Raw genomic sequence first — 25,000 nt, 5'->3', positions numbered from 1 at the left:
GCTTATGAAATCACATTAAACATGCTCATGCTCACTGCAGCTTATGAAAACACATTAAACATGCTCATGATGGCGCACTGCAGCTTATGAAAACACATTAAACATGCTCATGCGCACTGCAGCTTATGAAAACACATTAAACATGCTCATGATGGTGCACTGCAGCTTATGAAAACACATTAAACATGCTCATGCGCACTGAAGCTTATGAAAACACATTAAACATGCTCATGATGGCACACTGCAGCTTATGAAAACACATTAAACATGCTCATGATGGTGCACTGCAGCTTATGAAAACACATTAAACATGGTCATGATGGCGCACTGCAGCTTATGAAAACACATTAAACATGCTCATGATGGTGCACTGCAGCTTATGAAAACACATTAAACATGCGCTCATGATGGCGACTGCAGCTTATGAAAACACATTAAACATGCTCCTGCTCATGTACTGCAGCCATGAAAACACATTAAACATGCTCATGATAGCACACTGCAGCTTATGAAAACACATTAAACATGCTCATGATGGCACACTGCAACACGCTGCAGCTTATGAAAACACAGTAAACGTTTGTGTCTGCTGTGGGTTTTGTTGTGTGGATTTCCAACATCTTCTGTATTCTGACACATTGAAAAAGATGCTTTCTTAATTTTCTTGTGGATTGCGTATTTGCTTGTGTTTTGAAAGTTGACCTCTCTGGGCCACTGTAGCCTACCATGCTCACAATCTAGAATCATGTTTTAAGTGGTGACAGTTTAGTATTCATATTTAATGGAAATAAAAAAAAGCAAACTATTTGTTTTAAAAAGTGGTCACAGTGATGGAACATCATAAAAGTCACTGCAGGTGCAAGTGGGCAAGGAGTGCAGACGATTTTGTGGATTTCAGAATTACTCTGATTAATAATTCAGTTATGAGAAAGTGGATATTTCAGAGAAGCACTTCATTTTCTACTTGGCATTTCAAACAGCTTATTTGTGCAGTCCTTAACATTTCTGCTCAGCTCAAAGATATATCAAAAATGTTAACTTGCTCATAACTCACTCCCTTACTCCCAGTGTCAAGGCAGCAGTCAAACCTCATATTTCAGATCACTTTCCATTTTGGTTATTGAGAAACGCTAGATAAGAAGCATCAGTGCAGGACCAGACCTCTTTATCTTCAAGAGGAACTGGCCAAATAAATACATGTAAGTGCAAGAACACATACTTGCTACCACTGTGAGTTTGAAGCGGTAGGGGCGTAGCATGTTGTGGGCTACTAGGGGCAATTGTGGGCTACTAGGGGCAGTTGTGGGCGACTAGGGGCAGTCGTGGCCTACTGGTTAGGGCTTTCGGGCTTTGGAACCGAGGGTTGCGGTTCGATCCCACCAGTGGGCCACGGGCCAGGGCTGCCCTGAGCAAGGCACCTAACCCCTCACTGCTCCCAGAGCGCCGCTGTAGCAGGCAACTCACTGCTCCAGGTTAATGTGTGCTTCACCTCACTGTGTGTTCACTGTGTGCTCTGTGTGTTCACTAATTTACAGATGGGATAAATGCAGAGACCAAATTGTATACGCAAGTATACTTGGCCTAGAAACCTGATTTACATTTAACATAACACAATACTCAGATCATAATATTTTTTGTTCTTGTAAAATTCTTGTTGCTCTCTCATTCATATTGTATGTGTTGTACATTAGAAAATAATTCCTGCCCCTATAGAGAACTGCACTGCTATGATTGGTCAGAATGTATGAATTATTGCTGGGTGTGTGCGGCGTCAATAGCAGCCAGGGAAGCCTTGTCACTTCCTGCACGCCTCTGGACGAGATCAATAGCAGTAGCCTGACGTGCTAGCGTGACATTATTGACCACAGATCTGGACTGAGAGCAGTGGTGGACAGGGCTGGACTTCACAACTTTGCGTCCAGAGCATAGCCAGAGGGTCCAGTGTTCCGTCAGGCCATTGTGCTGCTGTTATGGACACACGTGTCCCATAGGGGAGGTGTGCTGTGCTTGATAGCCACGTCCTTGTTGTGCATGTTTAACAAAAGGGTTTCTTATAACTGATAATGATCTCAGACCTACAGGATTCTGTTTCTTTCTCTTTCTCTCTCTCTCTTTCTCTCTCTCTCTCTCTCTTTGTCTCTCTCTCTCTCTGTCTGTCTCTCTCTCTCTCTCTCTCTGACTCTCTGATTGCGCTCTGCCCACACACTTTAAGTTATTTGTTTTGTCTCGGGTTTTTGTCACACTGCCAATCTCTTTATTTATCTGCTGTGCTTTTGTGTGTGTGTGTGTGTGTGTGTGTTTCTGTGTGTGTGTGTGTGCGTGCGTGTGCGTGTGTGTGTGTGTGGATGTGTGTGTGTGTGTGTGTGTGCATTCAACAACTCATTTAAGTGAGTCAGGTCTCTTTGTTCTGGATTGATCTCTGGGTTCCACAGGTACCAGTTCTCCCAGCTCTGCGGATTCACTGCCAGCAAGAACATCATCACGCTATGCAGGGACCTGGGCACCACCGTGCAAAAGGTGAGTCGTGCGTGTGTGTGTGTGTGTGTGTGTGTGTGAGAGAGAGAGAGAGAGAGAGAGAGAGAGAGAGAGAGAGAGAGAGAGAGAGATAGATAGAGAGTGAGAGAGAGTGATGTGTCTGTCACATTGCATGAGGACTGTAGATCCTGAAGTGTGTGTTTGTGTTCTGTGTGTGAGTGGAAGCTGGCCTGGCATCGCATCCAGTCTCATGTGTTGGAGGTGGCATGGCCTGGCATCGCATCCAGTCTCATGTGTTGGAGGTGGCATGCCCTGGCATCGCAGCAGGTCTCATGTGTTGGAGGTGGCATGCCCTGGCATCGCATCCAGTCTCATGTGTTGGAGGTGGCATGGCCTGGCATCGCAGCAGGTCTCATGAGTTGGAGGTGGCATGCCCTGGCATTGCAGCAGGTCTCATGTGTTGGAGGTGGCATGGCCTGGCATTGCAGCAGGTCTCATGTGTTGGAGGTGGCATGGCATGGCCTGGCATTGCAGCATGTCTCCTGTGTTGGAGGTGGCATGGCCTGACATCGCAACAGGTCTCCTGTGTTGAAGGTGGAATGGCATGGCCTGGCATCGCAACAGGTCTCATGTGTTGGAGGTGGCCAAGAGGTCTCACATATGAGTCGGCCGATGCAGAACGGCAGAGTAAATATTTAGAGAACTGATTCAAGAGGTGGTGTGTGTGGTGTGGTCCTGACGCATGGAGATGTGAACAAAGATGACAGAGAAAAACAGAACCGCCAGTGTGTGTGTTTGTGTGTCTGTGTGTGTGTGTGTGTGTGTGTGTGTGTGTGCGTGCGTCTGTGTTTGTGTGTGCATGTGTGCGTAAGTGTGTGTTTGACTCAAACATCACGTTATCTCTCGCTTGGCACACACACACATACACACACACACACACACACACACACACACACACACACACACGCTGTCATCTCCAAGCTCTCCCTCCTCTGAGCAGGTTGGAAGCTGCCGTGCATGTGAACACCACAACAATCATAGCAAGCATACCTCAAATAGTTCTGCGCTATTTTCTTTCAACAGAATCATGTGAGTCCAAACCAAGTAGTGGGAATGAATCTCTGTGTGTGTGTGTGTGTGTGTGTGTGTGTGTGTGTGTGTGTGTGTGTTAGTGTGTGTAAATGCGAGAGAGAGTGTGTGTGTGTGTGTGTGTGTGTGTGTGTGTTAGTGTGTAAATGCGAGAGAGTGTACTGGGAGTGTGTGTGTGTGTGTGTGTGTGGTGTGTGTGTGTGTGTGTGTGTGTGTGTGTGTGTGTAAATGCGAGAGAGTACTGGGAGTGTGTGTGTGTGTGTGTGTGTGTCTGTGTCTGTGAATACGAGAGAGGGCAGGGGGAGTGTGTGTGTGTGTGTGTGTGAATGAGAGGTAGAGTAGTGGAAATGAGTCTGTGTGTGTGTGTGTGTGTGTGTGAATGAGAGGTAGAGTAGTGGAAATGAGTCTGTGTGTGTGTGTGTGTGTTTGTGTGTGTGAATGAGAGGTAGAGTAGTGGAAATGAGTCTGTGTGTGTGTGTGTGTGTGTGTGTGTGTGTGTGTGTGTGTGTGTGTGTGTGTGTGTGTGAATGAGAGGTAGAGTAGTGGAAATGAGTCTGTGTGTGTGTGTGTGTGTGTGTGTGTGAATGAGAGGTAGAGTAGTGGAATGAGTCTGTGTGTGTGTGTGTGTGTGAATGAGAGGTAGAGTAGTGGGAATGAGTCTGTGTGTGTGTGTGTGTGTGTGTGTGTGTGTGTGTGTGTGAATGAGAGGTAGAGTAGTGGGAATGAGTCTGTGTGTGTGTGTGTGTGAATGAGAGGTAGAGTAGTGGAATGAGTCTGTGTGTGTGTGTGTGTGTGTGTGTGTGTGTGTGTGTGTGTGTGTGTGTGTGTGTGTGTGTGTGAATGAGAGGTAGAGTAGTGGGAATGAGTCTGTGTGTGTGAGTGTGTGTGTGTGTGTGTTTGTGTGTGTGTGAATGAGAGGTAGAGTAGTGGGAATGAGTCTGTCTGTGTGTGTGTGTGTGTGTGTGTGTGTGTGTGTGTGTGTGAGAGGTAGAGTAGTGGGAATGAGTCTGTGTGTGTGTGTGTGTGTGTGTGTGAATGAGGCAGAGTAGTGAAATGAGTCTGTGTGTGTGTGTGTGTGTGTCTGTGTGTGTGTGTGTGTGTGTGAGAGGTAGAGTAGTGGGAATGAGTCTGTGTGTGTGTGTGTGTGTGTGTGAATGAGAGGTAGAGTAGTGGGAATGAGTCTGTGTGTGTGTGTGTGTGTGTGTGTGTGTGTGTGTGTGTGTGTGTGTGTGTGTGTGTGTGTGTGTGAATGAGAGGTAGAGTAGTGGGAATGAGTCTGTGTGTGTCCTGAGATAAAACAAACTGCCACAGGAGAGAGGGATCACTGGGACAGAAAGAGGGAGATGAAAAGAGAGAGTGAGAGAGAGAGGGATCACTGGGACAGAAAGAGGGAGATGAAAAGAGAGAGTGAGAGAGAGAGGGAGGGGAGAAGAGAAGAAAAGAAACATAAAGAACCCAAAAGAAAGGGGGATGTGACTGTGAAGTGAAAGACAAAGGAGAAGGTGGAGAGAGAGAGAGTGTGTGAGAGAGAGGGAGAGAGTGAGAGAGAGGGAGAGAGAGAGTGTGTGAGAGAGAGGGAGAGAGTGAGAGAGAGAGTGTGTGAGAGAGAGGGAGAGAGTGAGAGAGAGGGAGAGAGAGAGGTGTGTGAGAGAGAGAGAGTGTGTGTGAGAGAGAGAGAGTGTGTGTGTGTGTGAGAGAGGAGAGAGAGAGAGAGAGTGTGTGAGAGAGAGAGAGAGTGTGTGTGTGAGAGAGAGAGAGAGAGTGTGTGTGAGAGAGAGAGTGTGAGAGAGAGAGTGTCATGTTTGCACCTAAGAGGGGTAGATGGCTGTGGCAGGTCCAACTGGTTACTGATGAACATGTTTGTATATGTTTTCATGCCTTCAGACAGAAGAGGAGGAGAGGGAAATAAGGTGTGTGTGTGTGCGTGTGTCCGTGCGTTCAGTGTGTGTGTGTGGGGTGCGGGTGGGTGGTGGGGGGGTGTGCGTGTGTATGGGATGGTATGAACCATCCGGAGCAGGCGCCCCAGTTTTGTTCCTTATGTTCATTGTCCCCTGTCTCTACGTGTGTGTCTCTGGTTCACAGTGTGTGTGAGAGAGAGCATTATCAGGTGTGTGTCTGCGCTGCGTGTGAGCGCATGAACCAAAAGCAGGTGTGTTCATGTGTGTGTGGGTGGGAGTGTACAAACCACGCGCAGGCGTGTCCTGAAAGCGGTGTGTGTGTGCGTGTGTGATATCCTAAGCAGACAGAAAGGAGGTGTCATGCCGGGTGGGGAGCTGGCGGTTCATTTCAGTTCCCCCTGGCATTCAATCTGCCGTCGCTGGAGTTAAACAAAGCAACATCATCACACCCACCACTGAACCACCTGACCGGAAACGAAAAGGTCATGAACGGCCGGGCACTGCTGCTTTTGAAAGAGGACTCACTGGATTCACTGGTACCTGAGGAGTGACTGAATCTGGATTCAGAGCAGTTTGATGAGGTACTGTAGTGTTTTGGTTGACTCCAGCTTCACTGTGTGGGTGCATGTGGCTGCACTTCTGCTATATGGAGCTCTGTTATCTGCGTTTACAGGATGTTCCTCTATACTTACACTTATCCATCTGATGCAGCAGCACACAGATATGCAGACATGACAGACTTGGGGTGGGCTTTTGTATCACACACACACACACACACACAATACACGCACCAATAAATAAGCACACACACACACACACACACAACACGCCCACACGCACATACACACACACACACAATAATATACATACACACATACAGTACACAATAATAAATAATACCAATAACACACACACACACACACACACACATATACACACACACAATATACACACACACATACAGTACAATACGTATCACATCATCAATAATAATACACACACACACACACACACACAATATCATCATTATTGCTGGCTATCATAATATCATCAATAATAATATTACGTACACTAACATACAGTACACACACGATGTCACACACACACACATCAATAATAATACACACACAAGGGCAATACAATACATATGCCATACACACATACAGTACAATAATGCACACACACACACACACACAATACACAATACATATGTCATCAATAATAATACAGACATATACACAATATTGCCAGTACACACAATACACACACACAATATACACAAAGACATACACAATATCAGACATACACTCAAACAAAACAGAGAGAGAGAGAGAAAGTGTTCATAATGAACCCTGATCTAAATTTGTTCAGTGGACTTGAGTCTTGTCTGGCAGAGAGTTCAAGTTAACTATGTTCTCTTGGCTCTTCTTTCACAGTCTATTTTAAGTCCACATGTGGCTACCCCAGCCTGCAGTCACACACACAATAATACACACACACACACACACACACACACACACACACACATGTTATTACCAGCCTGCAGTCAACAATAACAACACACACAATATTATACACATTGAATATACACACACATTGACACACACACACAAATACACATCATTACAATATTGCTTACACTGTTCTAAAAGCTCACACACAATACACACAATAATATCATTACAAGGATGTTTAAATACATCCCGCAGTCACACATTATTATTACACACAGCTATTATTACATTATTAGTTATTATTACATTAGTTATCATCATCACATCATTACGTTTAGATTCCATCCCGCAGTCATTTGTTCTGCCAAACGTTTTCAGAGGCGATCCGAGCTCTCCAGGGCCAGGTCCCGACAGGGTCCCACAGGCTGTCCACCGACCCCAGATGCAGATCACCGGCAGCGATGATGTTCCACCGCACAACCACTGGATCCCTAGATGCAGATCCATGAGGAGGTCCATCAGAGACGGGAGGCCCGGGATACTCCCCAGGCCGACGGAGTGATGCAGGTCGCAGGGGCGGATGGAGATATGAAGTGTGCGTGCGTGGTGCGGAGTGCGTGCGTGCGTGCGGTGTGCGGCGGAAAGGAGCAGGGCGAGGATGATATAGCCTGCCGTCCGCGTGTGTGCGCGTGCGTGTGTGTGTGTGCGCGCGTAAACGGCGGACGGATGGAGCGATAGAAATTTTCGCGCCGCCATGTGCGTGTGTGTGTGTGTAAACGCGGGGACGGATGATGACAAGAAGTGTGCGTTGCCGTGTGTGTGTGTGTGTGTGTGTGTAAATGCAGGGGTGGAGGGAGGAGTAGAAGTGTGCGTTGCTGTGCCGTGATGTTAGGTGACAGGTTTCCGTCTCCATATTAGAGTGAAAACTCATTAACGGGGGAAGGAAGGCGGGAAATGACCACTCCGAAGAACATCTGTGAAGAAACAATGCAGTCTCATGCTTTGGCTACACACACACACACACACACACACACACACATGCCTGGGGTGGATAGCAGCTCCCTGAGCTCCTCTCTGTGTGAGGGCTGTTGTTTTGGTTTGGGCTCTCATCCCCGTCTGTCTGAGAGTAATCAGGCGCTCAGACGGCCTCATATGGTCAGGCTCTGTTTGGACCACCGGGCTTCCCCTACCTCCATGCCCTCCACTTATTCATGACAAGTCATTGTTTGCCCTCTTCCTGTTTGTGTGGGCCAGCCGGGCCCCGGGGCCAGCTCTGTCCTTGTGTCCTCGTGTTCGGCCGTTAGTCACGTTCCCCTCACCGAATGAATGAGTGAGTGACCGGCCCAATGCTTCCAGCTCCACCGTCAGTGTTTCTCACTGAGCTCCACAGAGGAAACGGTTGGAAACAGCTTCAGATCGGTTTGCAGCACACACACACACATATACACACACACACACACACACACACACACACAAAGTGTGCCCCAATGCCTCCCGTTTTGCTGAAGAAACTGTTGAAAAAATAGTCTCCATTTGCGTAACACACTTTTGCAGCAGGTTGTTTTGCTACAAATGCGCTGCGTGACAGACGGTTCTGCTTTTTTTTTTGTTCTTGATTGTGGTCATGACAGGCCTGAGAGGTGTGATTCTGTAACCTGAGCCGTGTGCTTGCTGAGTGACTGCAAATGGCATGCCAATCAGTCAGGAAACCAAAACTAAACTCAGATACAAGTTTTATCGTTTCATTTTAAGTTTCATAAATTATAACAGAAAACAGAACATGGACCCGCTGTGTGGACTGTGTAGGCTGAAATGTTCCGGTTCTGTGTTCTGAGTTCTATCAAAACAGAACATGGACACGCTGTGTAGACTGTGTAGGCTAAAATGTTCCGGGTCTGTGTTCTGAGTTCTATCAAAACAGAACGTGGACACGCTGTGTAGACTGTGTATGCTGAAATGTTCCAGTTCTGTGTTTTATTTTAAAGTTAAAAAGTAAAACTTTTTAAAGACAAAGACCGAAGTAAGACTCTTCGTTCTTTCTGTGTCTGCTGAGCTCTTCTTCTTAACCAAAGACTTTGGTGTAATTGAGAGTCATGCATTATTGCACATACACACACACAATATCATCATCATACACACACAATGTCAACAACAATACACACACACACACACACACCTTCTGGCAATTGAGTCTGGGAAAAAAGTCAGGTGAGCTGAGCCTATCTCCATAAAGGTCAAGATTCCAATGCCTGGATTATGAAATGGTAAATCCAAAGCAGAAATAAGAGGGTTACCTGAAAGATGCCCTCAGCCACAGGTGGAGAGAGGTGGGAGAGGTGGGAGAGGTGGGAGAGAGAGAGAGAGAGAGTAGAGAGAGAGAGAGAGAGAGAGAGAGAGAGAGAGAGAGAGAGAGAGAGAGAGAGAGAGAGAGAGAGAGAGAGAGAGAGAGAGAGAGAGAGAGAGAGAGAGAGAGAGAGAGAGAGAGTGCCTCTGGCGTGTGTGTGTGTGTGTGTGTAAGATGCCCTCAGCCACAGGTAGAGAGAGGGAGGGAGGGTGTGTGTGTGTGTGTGTGTGTCTGTGTCTGCGTGCGTGTGTCTGCGTGTGTGTGTGTGTAAGATGCCCTCAGCCACAGGTGGAGAGAGGGAGAGAGAGAGGGAGGGAGGATGTGTGTGTGTGTGTGTCGGAGTTCTACAAACAGGCTCCCCGTTGGTGTCTCCTGTATATAAAAGTTTGATTATGGGATTACGAAACGCTCACTAAAGGATAACTTGTGACTCATTTCTCTGAAGTAGGCATGTAGAGGGCATAGTGTGGGCATGTAGAGGGCATAGTGTGGGCAGTGCACTGAGCAGCAGGGGCCAGGCAGTGCATCTCTGCCCATTCTTCTCTGGGGCCCAGGATCAGGAAAGCAGGATATCCTGAAGCAGACAGTAATATATTTATCCTGAAGCAGACAGTAATGTATTTATCCTCAAGCAGACAGTAATATATTTATGGCTATGGAACCTATTGACACATTTTAAACAATTATATTACCTCATCATTAGTGCTTATGAAATGATCACCAAACACATAGCTGCTGGGCCAAGATGTCCTCCTTGCACCAGGCTGGTGGAGAGGACAGAGTGGAGTGTGTGTGTGCAGGCCGGTGGAGAGGACAGAGTGGAGTGTGTGTGTGCAGGCCGGTGGAGAGGACAGAGTGGAGTGTGTGTGTGCAGGCTGGTGGAGAGGACAGAGTGGAGTGTGTGTGTGCAGGCCGGTGGAGAGGACAGAGTGGAGTGTGTGTGTGCAGGCTGGTGGAGAGGACAGAGTGGAGTGTGTGTGTGCAGGCCGGTGGAGAGGACAGAGTGGAGTGTGTGTGTGCAGGCTGGTGGAGAGGACAGAGAGTGGAGTGTGTGAAACGTGTTTCTCTCCCTGCTCACTTTTCCAGTAGGCTACTATCAAACTCTCCTTGGTAACTACTGAGTCATGCTCCACCCTTCTGCAGGGGAGTTATGAACGTCATAATCACAGGACGTGTTCAACATCACATCAGCAGTGTGAGATTCTGAAGGTGATGACACACAGGTCAGCGTTTGAGGTATTTCCCACTTATGGCAAGAAATATCTACAGTACAGGGCAAAAGTTTGGACACCTTCTCATTTGAATGCGTTTTCTTTATTTTCATAACTATTTACATTGTAGATTCTCACTGAAGGCATCAAAACTATGAATGAATACAAAGTTATTTGGCCCACAGATGAATATTTGTCAAGTTATGGCTTGCTGAATATGGTACTACATTTTTAAAAAATAGCAACTTTGAAGAAACTAGAATATAAGACATGTTTTCAGTTATTTCACACTTTTTAAGTTTGTTAAGTACATAATTCCACATGTGTTCATTAATAGTTTTGATGAATCTACAATGTAAATAGTCATGAAAATAAAGGAAACACATTGAATGAGAAGGTGTGTCCAAACATTTGGCCTGTACTGTATCTTGAGAACTTAATCATCACTAAGGCAACTTGTTGTCCAGTCATCAATATATGAAGGGTTCAGATGCAAAAGCCTCTAAATGCCACCTACGTCAAAAATGAGATAAAGATGGTGAGTGAATGCTCTCCTCACATAGTATACGTTAATCAAATAATTTAACTTCCAAACCCACTAAATAACACTCTCTTCCCGCAACACTCTCTTCCCACAACCGGATTTTAAATGCTCATTTAAAAGAAATGTGGTCAGACGGATTTAGAGGGTTTTGCATCTGAACTCTTCATATACACCATCATCATGTGAAAATTCTATTTGATGAACCCAGACGTTCGTTCTGGAACTTTCTAGTCCCACTGGTGTGATCTGTGAAGGTTCCTGCACTGGTATTTAGAGGGTCTCTGGGAGCCTTCTGAAAACTGGCCTCAGATGGCTTGAATAGGACGGCTGCTGCATGATGGAGAGGAGGCTCATTTCTGATATAGCTCCAGAGCTGTAAAAGTCCTGCCACATTTTTATCCCAACAATTCACTTAATCAGCTGATTCTAATGAGCACAACTCTTAAGCAGGTAGATCAGCTAATTAGTGAGATCACCTGTGTTAAGCGCACAGGTAGAACTAATACACACTAATGCACACAGGTAGAACTCCGACATACACACACACACACACACACACTCTCCCTCCCTCTCTCTTCCTCTCCCTCCCTCTCTCTCCCTCTCTCTCCCTCTCCCTCCCTCTCTCTCTCTCCACCTGTGGCTGAGGGCATCTTACACACATAGAGTTCGCTCTATGCGTCATCTCGTCCTAGAGTTCGCTCCATGCGTCATCTCGTCCTAGAGTTCGCTCCATGTCTGTCCACACCTCATCTCGTCCTAGTGTTCGCTCCATGTCTGTCCACACCTCATCTCGTCCTAGTGTTCGCTCCATGTCTGTCCACACCTCATCTCGTCCTAGAGTTTGCTCCATGTCTGTCCACGTGTCATCGTTAGCCCCCCTGGGCATGAGATCAGTCGACACCTCCAGTGCTGTGGGTCTCTGCGAGTGTGTCTGCGTGTGTGTCTGCGCGTGTCTGCATGTGTCTGCGTGTGTCAGCGTGTGTGTGTCAGCGTGTGTGTCAGCGTGTGTGTCAGCGTGTGTGTCAGCGTCAGCGTGTGTGTCTGCGTGTGTGTGTGTGTGTGTGTGTGTGTGTTTGTTTGTTTTGTGTCTCTGCGTGTGTCTCTGCGTGTGTCTCTGCGTGTGTGTGTCAGTGTGTGTGTGTCAGCGTGTGTCAGTGTGTGTGTCAGTGTGTGTGTCGGTGTGTGTGTGTCAGTGTGTGTGTGTCAGCGTGTGTGTCAGCGTGTGTGTGTGTCAGTGTGTGTCTCTGCGTTGTGTCCCTGTGTGTTTGCGTGTGTGTTTGCGTGTGTGTCAGTGTGCGTGTGTGTGCACGTGTGTCTGTGTCTATGTGCGTGTGTGTCTGCGTATATGTTTGCGTGTGTGTCTCTGCGTGTGTGTGTGTGTGTGTGTGTGTGCGTGTGTGTGCGTGTGTCTGCGTATATGTTTGCGTGTGTGTGTGCGTGAGCGTCCTTGATTGGCGTGCGGTGGACAGAGGAACTCTTTGAGCAGAGCTGCCGTCGTCACCAGCTCGTCATCTGCCGGAGAACTAGGTCATCATCTGAGAGAGGCGCAGTGACGTGCTGCTAGATCCCTAGAAAGAACACACACACACACACCCACACACACGCGCACGCACGCACACACCATCACACACACACCCACTCACACCCTTCTTACACACACAATACATGCACACGCACACCCACAGACCACACCTACACACACACACAGACCACACACACACTGTGTTTGTCAGTGATGAGCATGTCTGTCTTTTTTGCATAAGAATGCCTCTCTTTGTGTGTACTTGTGATATGTAGATGTGTGTCTGTGTTTGTGTGTGTTTGTTTGTATCTTTGTGTCACATGTATGTGTGTTTGTCTGTAACTGTGTGTGTGTGTGTGTGTGTGTGTTTGTTTGTTTGTTTTGTGTATGTGTGTGTGTGTGTGTGTTTGTTTGTTTTGTTTGTTTGTGTGTGTGTGTGTGTGTGTGTGTGTGTGTGTGTGTGTGTGTGTGTGTGTGTGTATGTGTGTGTGTAAGGAGGGTATTTGAACTTCAGAAGTTTTTCTCATTAGTGCCCTGGAGGAGGTGCGGGACGCAAGTCAGCTGCTCACTCAACACTCTCTTACTTACACACACACACACACACACACACACACTTATATAGTCTCACATGCACTCTCTCTCTCTCTCTCTCTACACTCCCTGTTCCAGAGGCCACAGTCTCAGCTCTCAGGAGGGCAGTGAGCTGGAACATGGGAAACCACTGGAGAAGCCCATGAGAAAACACAGAGAAGGAGAGAGAGAGGCAAGAGAGGGATATAGAGAAAGGGAGAGAAGAGAAGAGAGAGAGGGATAAAGAGGAAAAGAGGGAGGGAAAGACTGAAAAGAAACTGTGAATTCTTCTGTGTGAACTACTTGGATTAGCTGGATTAACATTCAACTCTCCACAGGTATGTTACAACTAGTGAGTGTTTAAATGGGTCATTTTGGGTGTGTTAGGCCTAGTGAGTGTTTTAAATAGGCTTTTGAGTGAGTGTTTAAATGGGTCATTTGGATGTGTTAGCCTGGCGCTGGGCTGTCTAGTGAGTGTTTAAATGGGTCATTTTGGGTGTGTTAGCCTAGCGCTGGGCTGGCTAGTGAGTGTTTAAATGGGTCATTTTGGGTGTGTTAGCCTAGCGCTGGGCTGGCTAGTGAGTGTTTAAATGGGTCATTTTGGGTGTGTTAGCCTAGCGCTGGGCTGGCTAGTGAGTGTTTAAATATCCAGACAAAAAACAAATATTATCCAGTCCTTCCTTTTGTAACGAAGAAGGCTCTCAGTGTGGCATAAAGAGCACGATTGTGCTGCACTGTGATGGTCAACACACTGTCTCTAGTCTGCTGGAGCCAAGCATGTTTATATCACAGAAAGTGTGCTATATCCATACAGAATTTGTTATCCTTGTATTGTTTATTAGATTAGATTAGATTCAACTTTATTGTCATTGTGCAGAGTACAAGTACAGAGACAACGAAATGCAGTTTCTGTCTAACCAGAAAAGCAGAAAAAGTGCCCGGAGTGCTCGGACCCCCCCCCCCCCCACCCCACTGACAGAATGCTGTATATTGATGGACTGTACTGTAAATAGCTTTGGATTAAGCTACATACTAAATAAAAGAATGAATAAATGTAAACACCTCATGGTCACTGTGGCGCTGACTCTGTCTCTGTGTCTCAGAGTGAGAGTGGGCTTGGTAGAGGTCAGCATGTTTCTTGGTGTTTTATGCCCCCAACGTTGTCTTTAAGGCAGCGCTGCCTGGAAGGCACTAGGGTTAGGCATGGGTTAGGGTTAGGGTTGGGGTTAGGTTTAGGATTAGGTGCCTTTAAGTCAGTGGTGGCAGTGCTGCCTGGAAGACGACGTTGGGGGCATAAAACACCATCGAGCGGTCAGCATGGCACTAGTGAGAGTGGGCTTGGTAGAGGAGGCCGAGCGCCACCGGTAATCACAGCCATTTTGGACTTATCTCAGTTCATCTCATGATGAATCTTTTAGGGAATATTGGCCAAGAGGGGTCACTGTGGCCGTGACTCTGTTTGTGTCCTTAAGGGGGTCCCACTCCAATGCTCAGAGGCCCAATCCTCTCCGAATTAGATTACGACCCAGCCTGTTTTATTTTGTCTAATTGAATTGACCGCTCCTGCACTTCACCAAATTGCTCTGTGTTTTGCAGACCTTTAAAAGCAAGCCCACGCCCTGGCCAGCACAGCCTTTTCTGTCCGCTCTCTTCTCTTCGTTCCCCCAGGAGCAGTGCATGACAGAAAAGCACACATATTCAGCTCTTTCATGTTTAGCATCCCCATGCTGGGAAACAGATTATAATCTCTGTTAGCACTGCTGTGTGTGGACAGATTAAACATGAGTCACAGTTTGAGTATTTACTGTTGTTGTTGGTTAAGTGTTGTATAGTCGACCAAGTCAGCCAAGCAGATGGGATATACAGGGCTTCTGTGAGATGCTTGCAGGGGCTCAAGCAGTGTGTGTGTGTGTGTGTGTGTGTGTTTGGTTATTCTTAGGAAGTTGTGTGTTATAACACACAGTGCATTGTACACCACACTGGGATAATAACTTCATCCTGAGTTGTGTCTTTTTGAGTGTGTGTATGTGTGAGAGAGAGTGTGTGTGTGTGTGTGTTGTGTGTGTGTGTGTGTGTGTGTGTGTGTGTGAGTAACACACTGCACAACCACGTGATATCTTTCATTACCTGAGGGGGGTGTGGGGGTCAGACTCAAAACACTGGACGACGTGTCGGAAACAGCCCTAAGTTAGCAATGGTGTATGATTAGAGAGCGAGAGAGAGATAGAGAGAGAGAGAGTGTGTGTGTCTTGTGTTCTGTTGTGTGCATGTGTGTTTGTCTTTATTAAGACGAAAGATGTGGACATACTCTATTTGGACTTGTTTTTCTGTGTGTGTGTGTGTGTGTGTGTGTGTGTGTGTGTGTGCCATTATGTGTGTGTGTATGCCATTATCCATGTCTGTGAGCTCTCCCTATCTCTTTCTCTCTATCTCTCTCTATCTTTCTATGTGTGTGTGTTTGTGTGTGTCTCTTTCTATGTGTTTGTGTGTGTGTGTGTGTGTGTGTTTTTCTGAAGCTTCATGTAGCTGTCCATTTGAGCTCAGCTTCATGTACTGTAGCTGTCCATTTGAGCTGACCTATTCTTAGGGAATCACCTCTCTCATATCTGATTTACATGCCAGACATACAGACACATCCGCAAAAGCACAAAGACACATTGATCATGATCCTAACACCAGATCTGAACTCGCGCACACACACACACTCACACACACACACACACACACCAGACCTATAGATACTGAATCCATTTGCTCTCCTGAGTATGCTGTCCCAAGGCTATAAATACCTGATGACTCGTCACTCATCCATACAGCCACTTGCCTCACTCCACTTGCGTATATAGTGCAGTACAGACAGAGAGGTGCTCAGAGAGAATGTGTGCTGCATAGGTACAGTAGCAAGCACACGACCACACAAGATCACTCTGAGAGAATGTGTGCTGCATAGGTACAGTAGCAAGCACACGACCACACAAGATCACTCTGAGAGAATGTGTGCTCCATAGGTAGCAAGCACACAACCACAAAAAGTCACCCTGAGTTTCATCGTCCTCTTCTCATTTATGGTAATGTTTTATGCATTACCTTGCCCTCACTCCATAAGAGTGAATGAGATCATGAAAAATACATATTGTTGTGTTACTGTATCACAGATTTTATTGCCACTCACATGGGTGTGCTGCTTCTGCATTTCTTTATGGTTGGCGTGGAGACAGGTGTGCATATATTTGGTTGGCATGGAGACTGGTCTTGAATTTCCCCTGGGGATCAATAAAGTATCTATCTATCTATCCCATCTATATGTGCATGTATTTGATTGGTGCAGAGATAGATATGCATGTATTTGATTGCCATGGAGATAGATGTGCATATATTTGGTTAACGTTGACATAGATGTGCATATATTTGGTTATTTTGTACATATATTTGGTTGGCATAGATATTGCATATATTTGTTTAGGCGTGGATTCGGAGGTATTACATATATTTACGTTGCCCAGGAGACAGGTGTGCATATATTTGTTTGGCATGGAGACTGGTCTTGAGGATCCCAATGCTATCTATCTATCCATCTATATGTGCATGTATTTGATTAGTTGAGATAGAAGTGCATGTATTTGAGATACCATGGAGATAGATGTGCATATATTTGGTTGGACATAGATGTGCAGATATATTTGGTTAGCACATACATTTTGGTTAAGCATGGGAGACAAAAGTTTGCATTCAGGTGTGCATATATTTTGTTGCCGTGGAGACAGGTGTGCATATATTTGGTTGGCATGGAGACAGATGTGCATACATTTGGTTGGCATGGAGACAAAAGTGCATACATTGAGTTGGCGTGGAGACAGATGTGCATATATTTGGTTGCCATGGAGACAGTTGTGTAAATTTGGTTGGCATGGAGACAGATGTGCATATATTTGTTTGCTGTCTGACACTGATTACATGCTCTCTGTGGTTGCCCTTTTTAGAGGCTATTTGTGCAGGGCCGTCTCTATTGCAGGTGAGACGGGGGAAGGTAATCACAGTCGGACGGGGGAAGGCAATCATGGTCGTACAGTGCCTGTATGTCTGGGCAGCTCGTAATTATAGGAAAATGCATGCAAATCAAGCTCACAGTAGTCAGTTATTGTCAAGTGGACCGCAGAGGAACAGTGGACAAGGCTGCACACGAGTCATGATCAGAGGATGCCGCGGCAGAGGGGGGGTGAAGTGGCCTGAGAAAAGAGAAGCCTTAGAGAGGATATCTAGTGTCACTTACAGGTGGGTTTGGGTTCAGTGGAGAGGATATCTGAGTCTCACTTACAGGTGGGTTTGGGTTCAGTGGAGAGGATATCTGAGTCTCACTCACAGGTGGGTTTGGGTTCAGTGCTGAAGGACAGAATTTTAATATCTTGAGTCTTCCTTACCTGTGAGTTTGAGTTCAGTGGAGAGGATATCTGACTCTTATTCACCTGTAGGTTCGTGTTCAGTGTTGAAGGACAGAGTTTAATAATAACTCAAGTCACATTTGCATGATACCACACAGCACTAAACACCTTTAGAGGCACTGACACCACACAGCACTGACACCACACAGCACTGACACCACACAGTACTAGATAGATAGATAGATAGATAGATAGATAGATAGATAGATAGATAGATAGATAGATAGACAGATACTTTATTGATCCCCAGGGGAAATTCATTACATTACATTACATTACATTACATTACATTTGGCTGACGCTTTTTAACCAAAGCGACTAACAACATGGTAAACAGTACGTTTTAGAACAATTCTCACAATTTTAGGACAGTTTAAAAAAACAAAAAAACATTAGAGTACAGTAAGAATAAGTCGTCGGTGAGTGCTGTTTTTAACAGTTACTTGTCAGTTTAAAAGCGGCTGGTGAGTGCTAGGATCAGTAAGACTTGTTGTAAAGTGTTGCTATGAGGTAGATGTTCTCTAAAGAGCTGGGTCTTCAGGAGTTTTTGAAAGTGGAAAAGGATGTCCCTGCCCTTGTAGGAACTGGCAGTGTGTTCCACCAACGAGGAACAACAGATGAGAAAAAGTTTGGATTGGCTTGGCGTGCGGTGGTAGAGCTAGGCGTCGTTAAATCAGAGGGCCTTGGCCCGGTCTGGAGAGTAGTGTAAGTCTGTATGAGGGCATTCAAGTAGGTGGGAGCAGAACCGGGGAGACTACTTTGTAGGCAAAGCGTTAGAGACTTGAATTTGATCGCGGCCGCCATAGGTAGCCAGTGTAGCTGGATGAGCAGCGGGGTAACATGTGCCCTTTTGGGTTGGTTGTAGACCAAGCGCGCCGCCCAGCGTTCTGGATCATCTGAAGTGGTTTCACTGCGCAGGCTGGGAGACCTGTCAGGAGGAGCATTGCAGTAGTCGAGTGGTGAGATGACAATTGCCTGAACCAGAAGTTGGGTAGCATCTTGAGTCAAGTAAGTCCTGATTTTTCCGTATGTTGTAGAGTGCAAAGCGGCATGCCGAGGCGACTGAGGCAACATGATCCGAGAAGTTTAGTTGGTTGTCAAGAACAACTCCTAGATTTCTTGCAGTCCTGGTGGATTGAAACAGACAGGGGAGTCAAATTTGATGTTGATGTCGTGGTGTATGGTAGGTTTAGCTGGGATGACCAGCAGTTCAGTCTTTGAGAGGTTCAGCTGGAGGTGGTGTGCCTTCATCCATGTAGCTATGTCTGAAAGGCAATCCGAGATCCGTGCTGAAACCAGGGGTCATCAGGTGGAAAGGACAGATAGAGCTGTGTGTAGTGTCTGCATAGCAGTGGTATGAGAAGCCGTCTTGAGCGGATAATCTGTCCCAAGGAGGTGGTGTAGATAGCAAAGAGGAGGGGCCCAGCACTGAGCCCTGGGGACCCCTGTGGTTAGATGGTGAGGTGCAGATAGCTGACCAAGCCATGATCGTTAAGCGGCGTCCTGTGAGGTAGGATTCAAACCAGGAGAGCAGAACGGAGATTCCCATGTCAGCGGTATAGAGAAGGATCGGTGATTAACGGTCAAAGCAACCGATAAGTCAAGCAGAATGAGTACTGATGACCCGGCGGTCGCCCTGGCTTCTTTAAGGCTTCTGTTACAGACAGCAGAGCCGTTTAGGTAGAAGTGGCAGCTTTTGAACCCAGACTGATTTGGATCCAGAAGGTTGTTCTGTGAAAGGAAGTCAGAGACCTGTTTGGAGACTGCTGGTTCAATGCCTTTGGATAGGAAAGGCAGTAGTGAGACAGGAGGCGGTAGTTCTCGACTTGAGCAGGGTTGAGAGAAGCTTTCTTAAATAGCGGTGTTACCGGGCCATTTTGAATGCTGTTGGAAATGTGCGGGAGGTTAGCGAGCATTGATCACATGTGTGATAGCTGGAGGCGATGGTGGGGCTGATGGACTGAAGTAGGCTCGTAGGTATAGGGTCCAGCGAGCATGTGGTAGGACGGCTGCATGTCAGGAGTCTGGACACTTCATTCTCGGGAGAGAGGCGTGAATGCTGAAAAAAGATGTTCCAGCAGTCCCTAGAGGTTGTAGGAGTCGCGGTATCTGAGCCAGATGCGTTGAGTGGGCATGTAGAAATTTACTGCTGATTGCCGCCACTTTGTTTGTAAAAAAATGAGGCGAGGGTATCTGCAGTAAGGCTGGATGGAGGAGGAGGCAGCTGAGGGTTGAGTAGCGATTTGAAGGTTGAAAAAAGTTTTTAGTGTCTGTGTAGCTGTTGATTTTGTCATTGTAGAAAGCAGTCTTAGCAGCAGTGATGCTGGCTGAGAAGGAGGTCAGGAAGTGTCTGGTAGTTTTGAGGTCGTCCAGCTAGTTTGGATTTGTGCCATTTCCTCTCAGCGGCTCTGAGTTTGGTGCGCTGCGATCGGAGGGTATCATTTAGCCATGGATGAGAATGTTTGGATCGAGCTGGCCTTGTGGTAGAGGGGCACAGCTTCGTCTAGACACTGAGGTCAGTGTGGAGCAGAAGCGAGTCAGTGGCTTCATTAACCTCCAGAGAGGAGAAGGTGTTGAGTGGAGGTAGGCCGGAGGCAACCACAGAGGAGAAGTCGTTGGAGACAGGTTCGGATGTTCTTGGCGGAGCGTGACCATCGGCTGAGGAGCGGAGGCTGTTCTGTCAGGCTGGCGTTGAACTGGATGAAGAAGGGTCAGAAAGATGGAGAAGCGTCACCATGAGGGTGTCTGTGCTGCAGTTCAGTGAAGATCAAGTCAAGCTCTTTGCCAGCTTTGTGAGTCGGTGGGCTTTGAACCAGTTCGAGGTCAAAGAGTGGACCAGGGCCAAAAAGTCCGCTGAGCCTGGGGCATCTAAGTGGATGTTCATATCACCGAGAACAAGAAGCGGACAGTCATGCTCAGGGATGGAGGATAGCAGAGTGTCAAGTTCGTCAATAAAGTCGCCTAGTTGGCCTGGAGGCGGTAGATGACCAGCACGTAGAGTTTTGCTGGGGCGATCACTGTGATGGCATGGAATTGAATGAGACATATTTGTTTGTAGGCAGTAGCGGGGTGAATTTCCATTTGTTGGAGATCAGCAGGCCCGTCCGCCTCCTCGTCCAGATAGGCGGAGGGGTGTGGATAGTGTAAGGTTAGTGGAGGGTGCAGCGGGGTGGCAGTGTTCTCTGGTTTGATCAAGTCTCAGTGAGAGCAAAGGAGTTCCAATGAAAGGTGGTTGGCATAGCCAGCTATGAAGTCGGTTTTTTGTTGACTGCGGATTGACAGTTCCACAAGCCCATGGAGAAGGAGGTTTCTGTCGGTGAGGACCGTTTAAGTTCCTGGAGGTGAAGGGGATTTCTGCCCCTTTTGGCATGATGCCGTTTTCTGCAATGGCGGTGATAACAGATATGGTGGAGCGGCACATTTTGCCTTTAATCGGTGCCTGTCTTGTGTGAACTTGCACAGGTAAACTTGCTTGTCTTGACCGTGTCCGTGTTAAGCGAGGCTGGCTGAAAACGAGGGCTGCGGCTTATGCTGCGCTTCAGCAGCAGCCACTATTTTATTCTGCTAGGAATTGCATGCAGCTGTCCTCCTGTCTCACTAATGATGCATCAGCGTGGGCCGCCCTCTGGCGTTAGCACAGCTTAGATTGTTCAAAGGGTGTTAATTACTGTCAACTGAAAGTCCGGCTTCGCTCACCGACCCGAAACTCACAGTTTCAAGTAGCCTCCTCCCTCAGCTGTTCCCAAGCGCCCAGAGTCCAATTCTAAACAATTGGAGAGGATTTGGCCAGTAGTAGCCTATGTGTTCTTGCTTTCTCTCTCCCAACTCACTGCAGTTGTTGTCTGATTACCTGAGAGGTGCTCGATATTATAAGGAGCTAGTCCGCGTCTGATCCCAGCCCTCTGGCGTTCGCACAGATTCAAATTCAAGGTCTCAGCAGCATACAGACAACACAAACACATTCTTTAACAGCAAAAAGAGTAATTAAAGTATATAATATAAAAACACAACTAAGCAATAAGGACAGTAGAAGATAAAGAATATGCTAAATATGCTAAAAATACAAATTATACTAACTAAACTTAAATACAATATATAAAAATATACTAAAATACAAATGACAAAAATACAAATTATACTAACACTTAATCTAAATCAATTCTAAAAAAACAGTATCCACATAGTGGTGATTAACCAATCAGAGGCGCTTGTAATGACTGAGGCAGGGACTGAGCCTGTGATTCTCTGTGTATGGTAAGGTGCTCTGTGTGAATGAGTGTCATGGTGGTAGTGTCATGGTGATAGTGCAAGTGAGTAAGTCCAGCAGTGCAACAATGCAGAAATAAAGTAAAAAGTAAAGTCTATATATCTATATATTTAACTATTTAAGAAAATGTATAAGTGTGGCCACAGTTAGGCTGTGGCATGGAGGGGTTATGCATATGTGCTAATGTGCTAATATAGCACGCAAACAGTGAGGCATAAAGACAGTGGTAAAAGTGGCTAGTGGACAGACAGTACCAAACATGGAGGGGGTGAAGAGGCAGACAGACTATGCAGAGAAGTCTATCTCCTCTTCCCTTAAGTGAGGCATTGAACAGTTCAATGGCCCTGGGGACAAATGACTTTCTCAGTCTGTCAGTTGTGCAAGGCAGTGGCAGAAGTCTCCAGCTGATCAGGCTCTTCTGCTTAACAATAGTGCTGTGGAGTGGGTGACACTCATTGTCCAAGATGTTGATCAGTTTGTTCAGGGTCCTTTTGTCAGATAGTGAAGTGATGCACTCCAGTTCAGCTCCCACTACAGAGCCAGCTTTCCTTACCAGCCTGTCAATTCGCCCCGCATCCTTCTTCCTTGTGCTTCCTCCCCAACATACTACTGCATAGAAGAGGACGCTGGCAACAACAGACTGGTAGAACATCCTGAGGAGCTTACTGCACACATTGAAGCACTAAACACCTTTAGAGGCACTGACACCACACAGCACTGACAACACACAGCAGCTGACACCACACAGCACTAAACACCTTTAGAGGCACTGACACCACACAGACACCACACAGCACTGACACCACACAGCACTGACAACACACAGCACTGACACCACACAGCTCTGGTCACCTTTAGAGGCACTGACACCACACAGCACTGACACCACACAGCACTGACATCACACAGCACTTTAGAAGCACTGACACCACACAGCACAGACACCACACAGCACTGACACCACACAGCACTAAACACCTTTGGAGGCACTGACACCACACAGCACTGACACCACACAGCACTAAACACCTTTAGAGTCACTGACACCACACAGCACTGACACCACACAGCACTAAACACCTTTAGGCACTGACACCACTCAGCACTGACACCACACAGCACTAAACACCTTTACAGGCACTGATACCACACAACACTGACACCACACAGCACTGACATCACACAGCACTAGCACCACACAGCACTGACACCACACAGCACTGCCACCACACAGCTCTGGACATCTGCACTGTGGAGGGTAAAAAAGAACACATTTAAAAATGGAGTTATTGTATTATTGGGTTTCTTATTCTTCTTATTTTTACAGAACCTGATAATGAGGGATACAAGGATACAAGGATACAAAGGAAGTTTATTGTCACATGCATATAGTTACTGGAAGTAAGAAATGCAGTGAAATTATGTCTGGTGTCAGCCTATTTGTGTATTAATGGGGGTAGTAGATTAAGTGGCAAGGGCTGCATAAAAAAGGGGGGGGAGGGATTGGGATTGGGTGGGGGCACCAACAAGGAGCACCCAAGAGCAACAGGGGCAAGGGAAAAACTCCCTTACCAAGGAAGAAACCTTGGGCAGATCCACTCAAGGGGCTAACCCAACTGCCAGGGGGGTCTTGGTGTGTGTGTTGGGGGATGACAGGGGAGATGGGATAGTGTGCTGTGTATGTGGGGAGAGGGCAGTGTGCAATATGTGTGTTGGAGAAGCTTCCTCATGAGACAATGTGCTGTGTATTGGGGGGGGGGGGGGCAGTGTGCTGTAAGTATGTTGGGGATGTGTGTTGGAGAAGTTTCCTGATGAAATAATGTGCTGTGTATGTAGGGGGCAGGGACTTACTATTGCAAGCAGAGTACTGTATGTAATGTATGTGAGTGATGACAGTGAAGATGTGTGTGTGGGGTGGGAGGAGTGGAGCAGTGACTGTGTGTGTGTGTAGTGTGTGTAGGTGGGTAGGTGGGGGCAGTGTGCTGTAAGTATGTAGAGGATGTGTGTTGGAGAAGATCCTGAAGACAATGTGCTGTGTGTGTATGTGGGGGGAAGTGTGCAGCAAGTATGTAGAGGAGGCTTACTGTAGCAAGCAGTGTGCTGTATGTATGTGAAGTGATGACAGTGATGATGTAAGTGTGTGTGTTGGGGGGGGGGGTCAGGGACTTACTATTGCAAGCAGAGTACTGTATGTAATGTATGTGAGTGATGACAGTGAAGATGTGTGTGTGGGCGGGAGTGGAGCAGTGACTGTGTGTGTATGTGTGTGTAGTGTGTGTGTGTGGGTAGGTGGGGGGCAGTGTGCTGTAAGTATGTAGAGGATGTGTGTTGGAGAAGATCCTGAAGACAATGTGCTGTGTATGTGGGGGGGGGGCAGTGTGCAGCAAGTATGTAGAGGAGTGCTGTATGTATGTGAAGTGATGACAGTGATGATGTAAGTGTGTGTGTTGGGGATGGGGGTGGGGTGGGGTGGGGGTGGGGGGGGAGAAAGGCTAGGCAATCAAGGACATGGGTAGATGGAGGAGAAAACAAAAATAATAAATAAAAACTGTGCAAAAGTTGGAAAAGTCAGATATGTGTGTGTGTGTGTGTGTGTGTGTGTGTGTGTGTGTGTGTGTGTGTGTGTGTTTTTGGCGTGTGATGAAATAAGAAAAATAAATAAAAGGTCTGTAGCATAGGGAGAGGGATGTAAAAGTGCTAAAAGTCTTGTAGGTGTGTGTGGGTGTGTGTGTGTGGGGGTCATGAGTGCTGAGGAGTGAATGAGTGCAAAGTCAGTATAGTGTGAGTTCAGAGTTGGGAAATGTTTGAGAGTGCTGAGGAGTGAATGTGTGCAAAGTCAGTATAGTGTGTATTTTACAGAACCTGATAATGAAATCATTTCTCAATTATTGGGTTCTGAAAAAAATAAGGCATAGTAATATTTTATTACATTATTGGAAAGGTTTTATTATATTTTTGATGAGGTTAAAAGCAGATTTGTATTTCCTATTCCATTATCTGGATATTGCTTTTAAAAAAATTGAATTACATTGCTGGGGTGGTTGCGTTCCGCTGTGTGTGTGTGTGTGTGTGTGTGTGAGAGAGAGAGAGAGAGAGAGAGAGGTAGTGAGAAGTGTGTGTGTGTGTGGGGGGTAGTAAACCAAAGGACTGTACATACACTTTACATTCATAGACAATCTGCCATTCC

At 46.6% G+C, this 25,000-nt stretch overlaps 1 protein-coding gene across 1 annotated transcript in view; it reads left to right on the top strand.

Annotated features, from left to right (window-relative positions):
- Positions 1 to 25,000, top strand: part of cnksr1 (connector enhancer of kinase suppressor of Ras 1) — a 75,028-nt gene that overhangs the window by 8,841 nt on the left and 41,187 nt on the right. The window contains 1 exon segment of the mRNA XM_048253801.1: positions 2,433 to 2,517. Coding sequence (XP_048109758.1) covers positions 2,433 to 2,517 — 85 coding nt within the window.

This window comes from Alosa alosa, chromosome 1 (assembly GCF_017589495.1).
Source record: "Alosa alosa isolate M-15738 ecotype Scorff River chromosome 1, AALO_Geno_1.1, whole genome shotgun sequence".
NCBI classification, from domain to species: domain Eukaryota; kingdom Metazoa; phylum Chordata; class Actinopteri; order Clupeiformes; family Clupeidae; genus Alosa; species Alosa alosa.
Note: the sequence above shows the minus strand (reverse complement) of the source record. Positions and strands in the feature narration are given on the sequence as shown.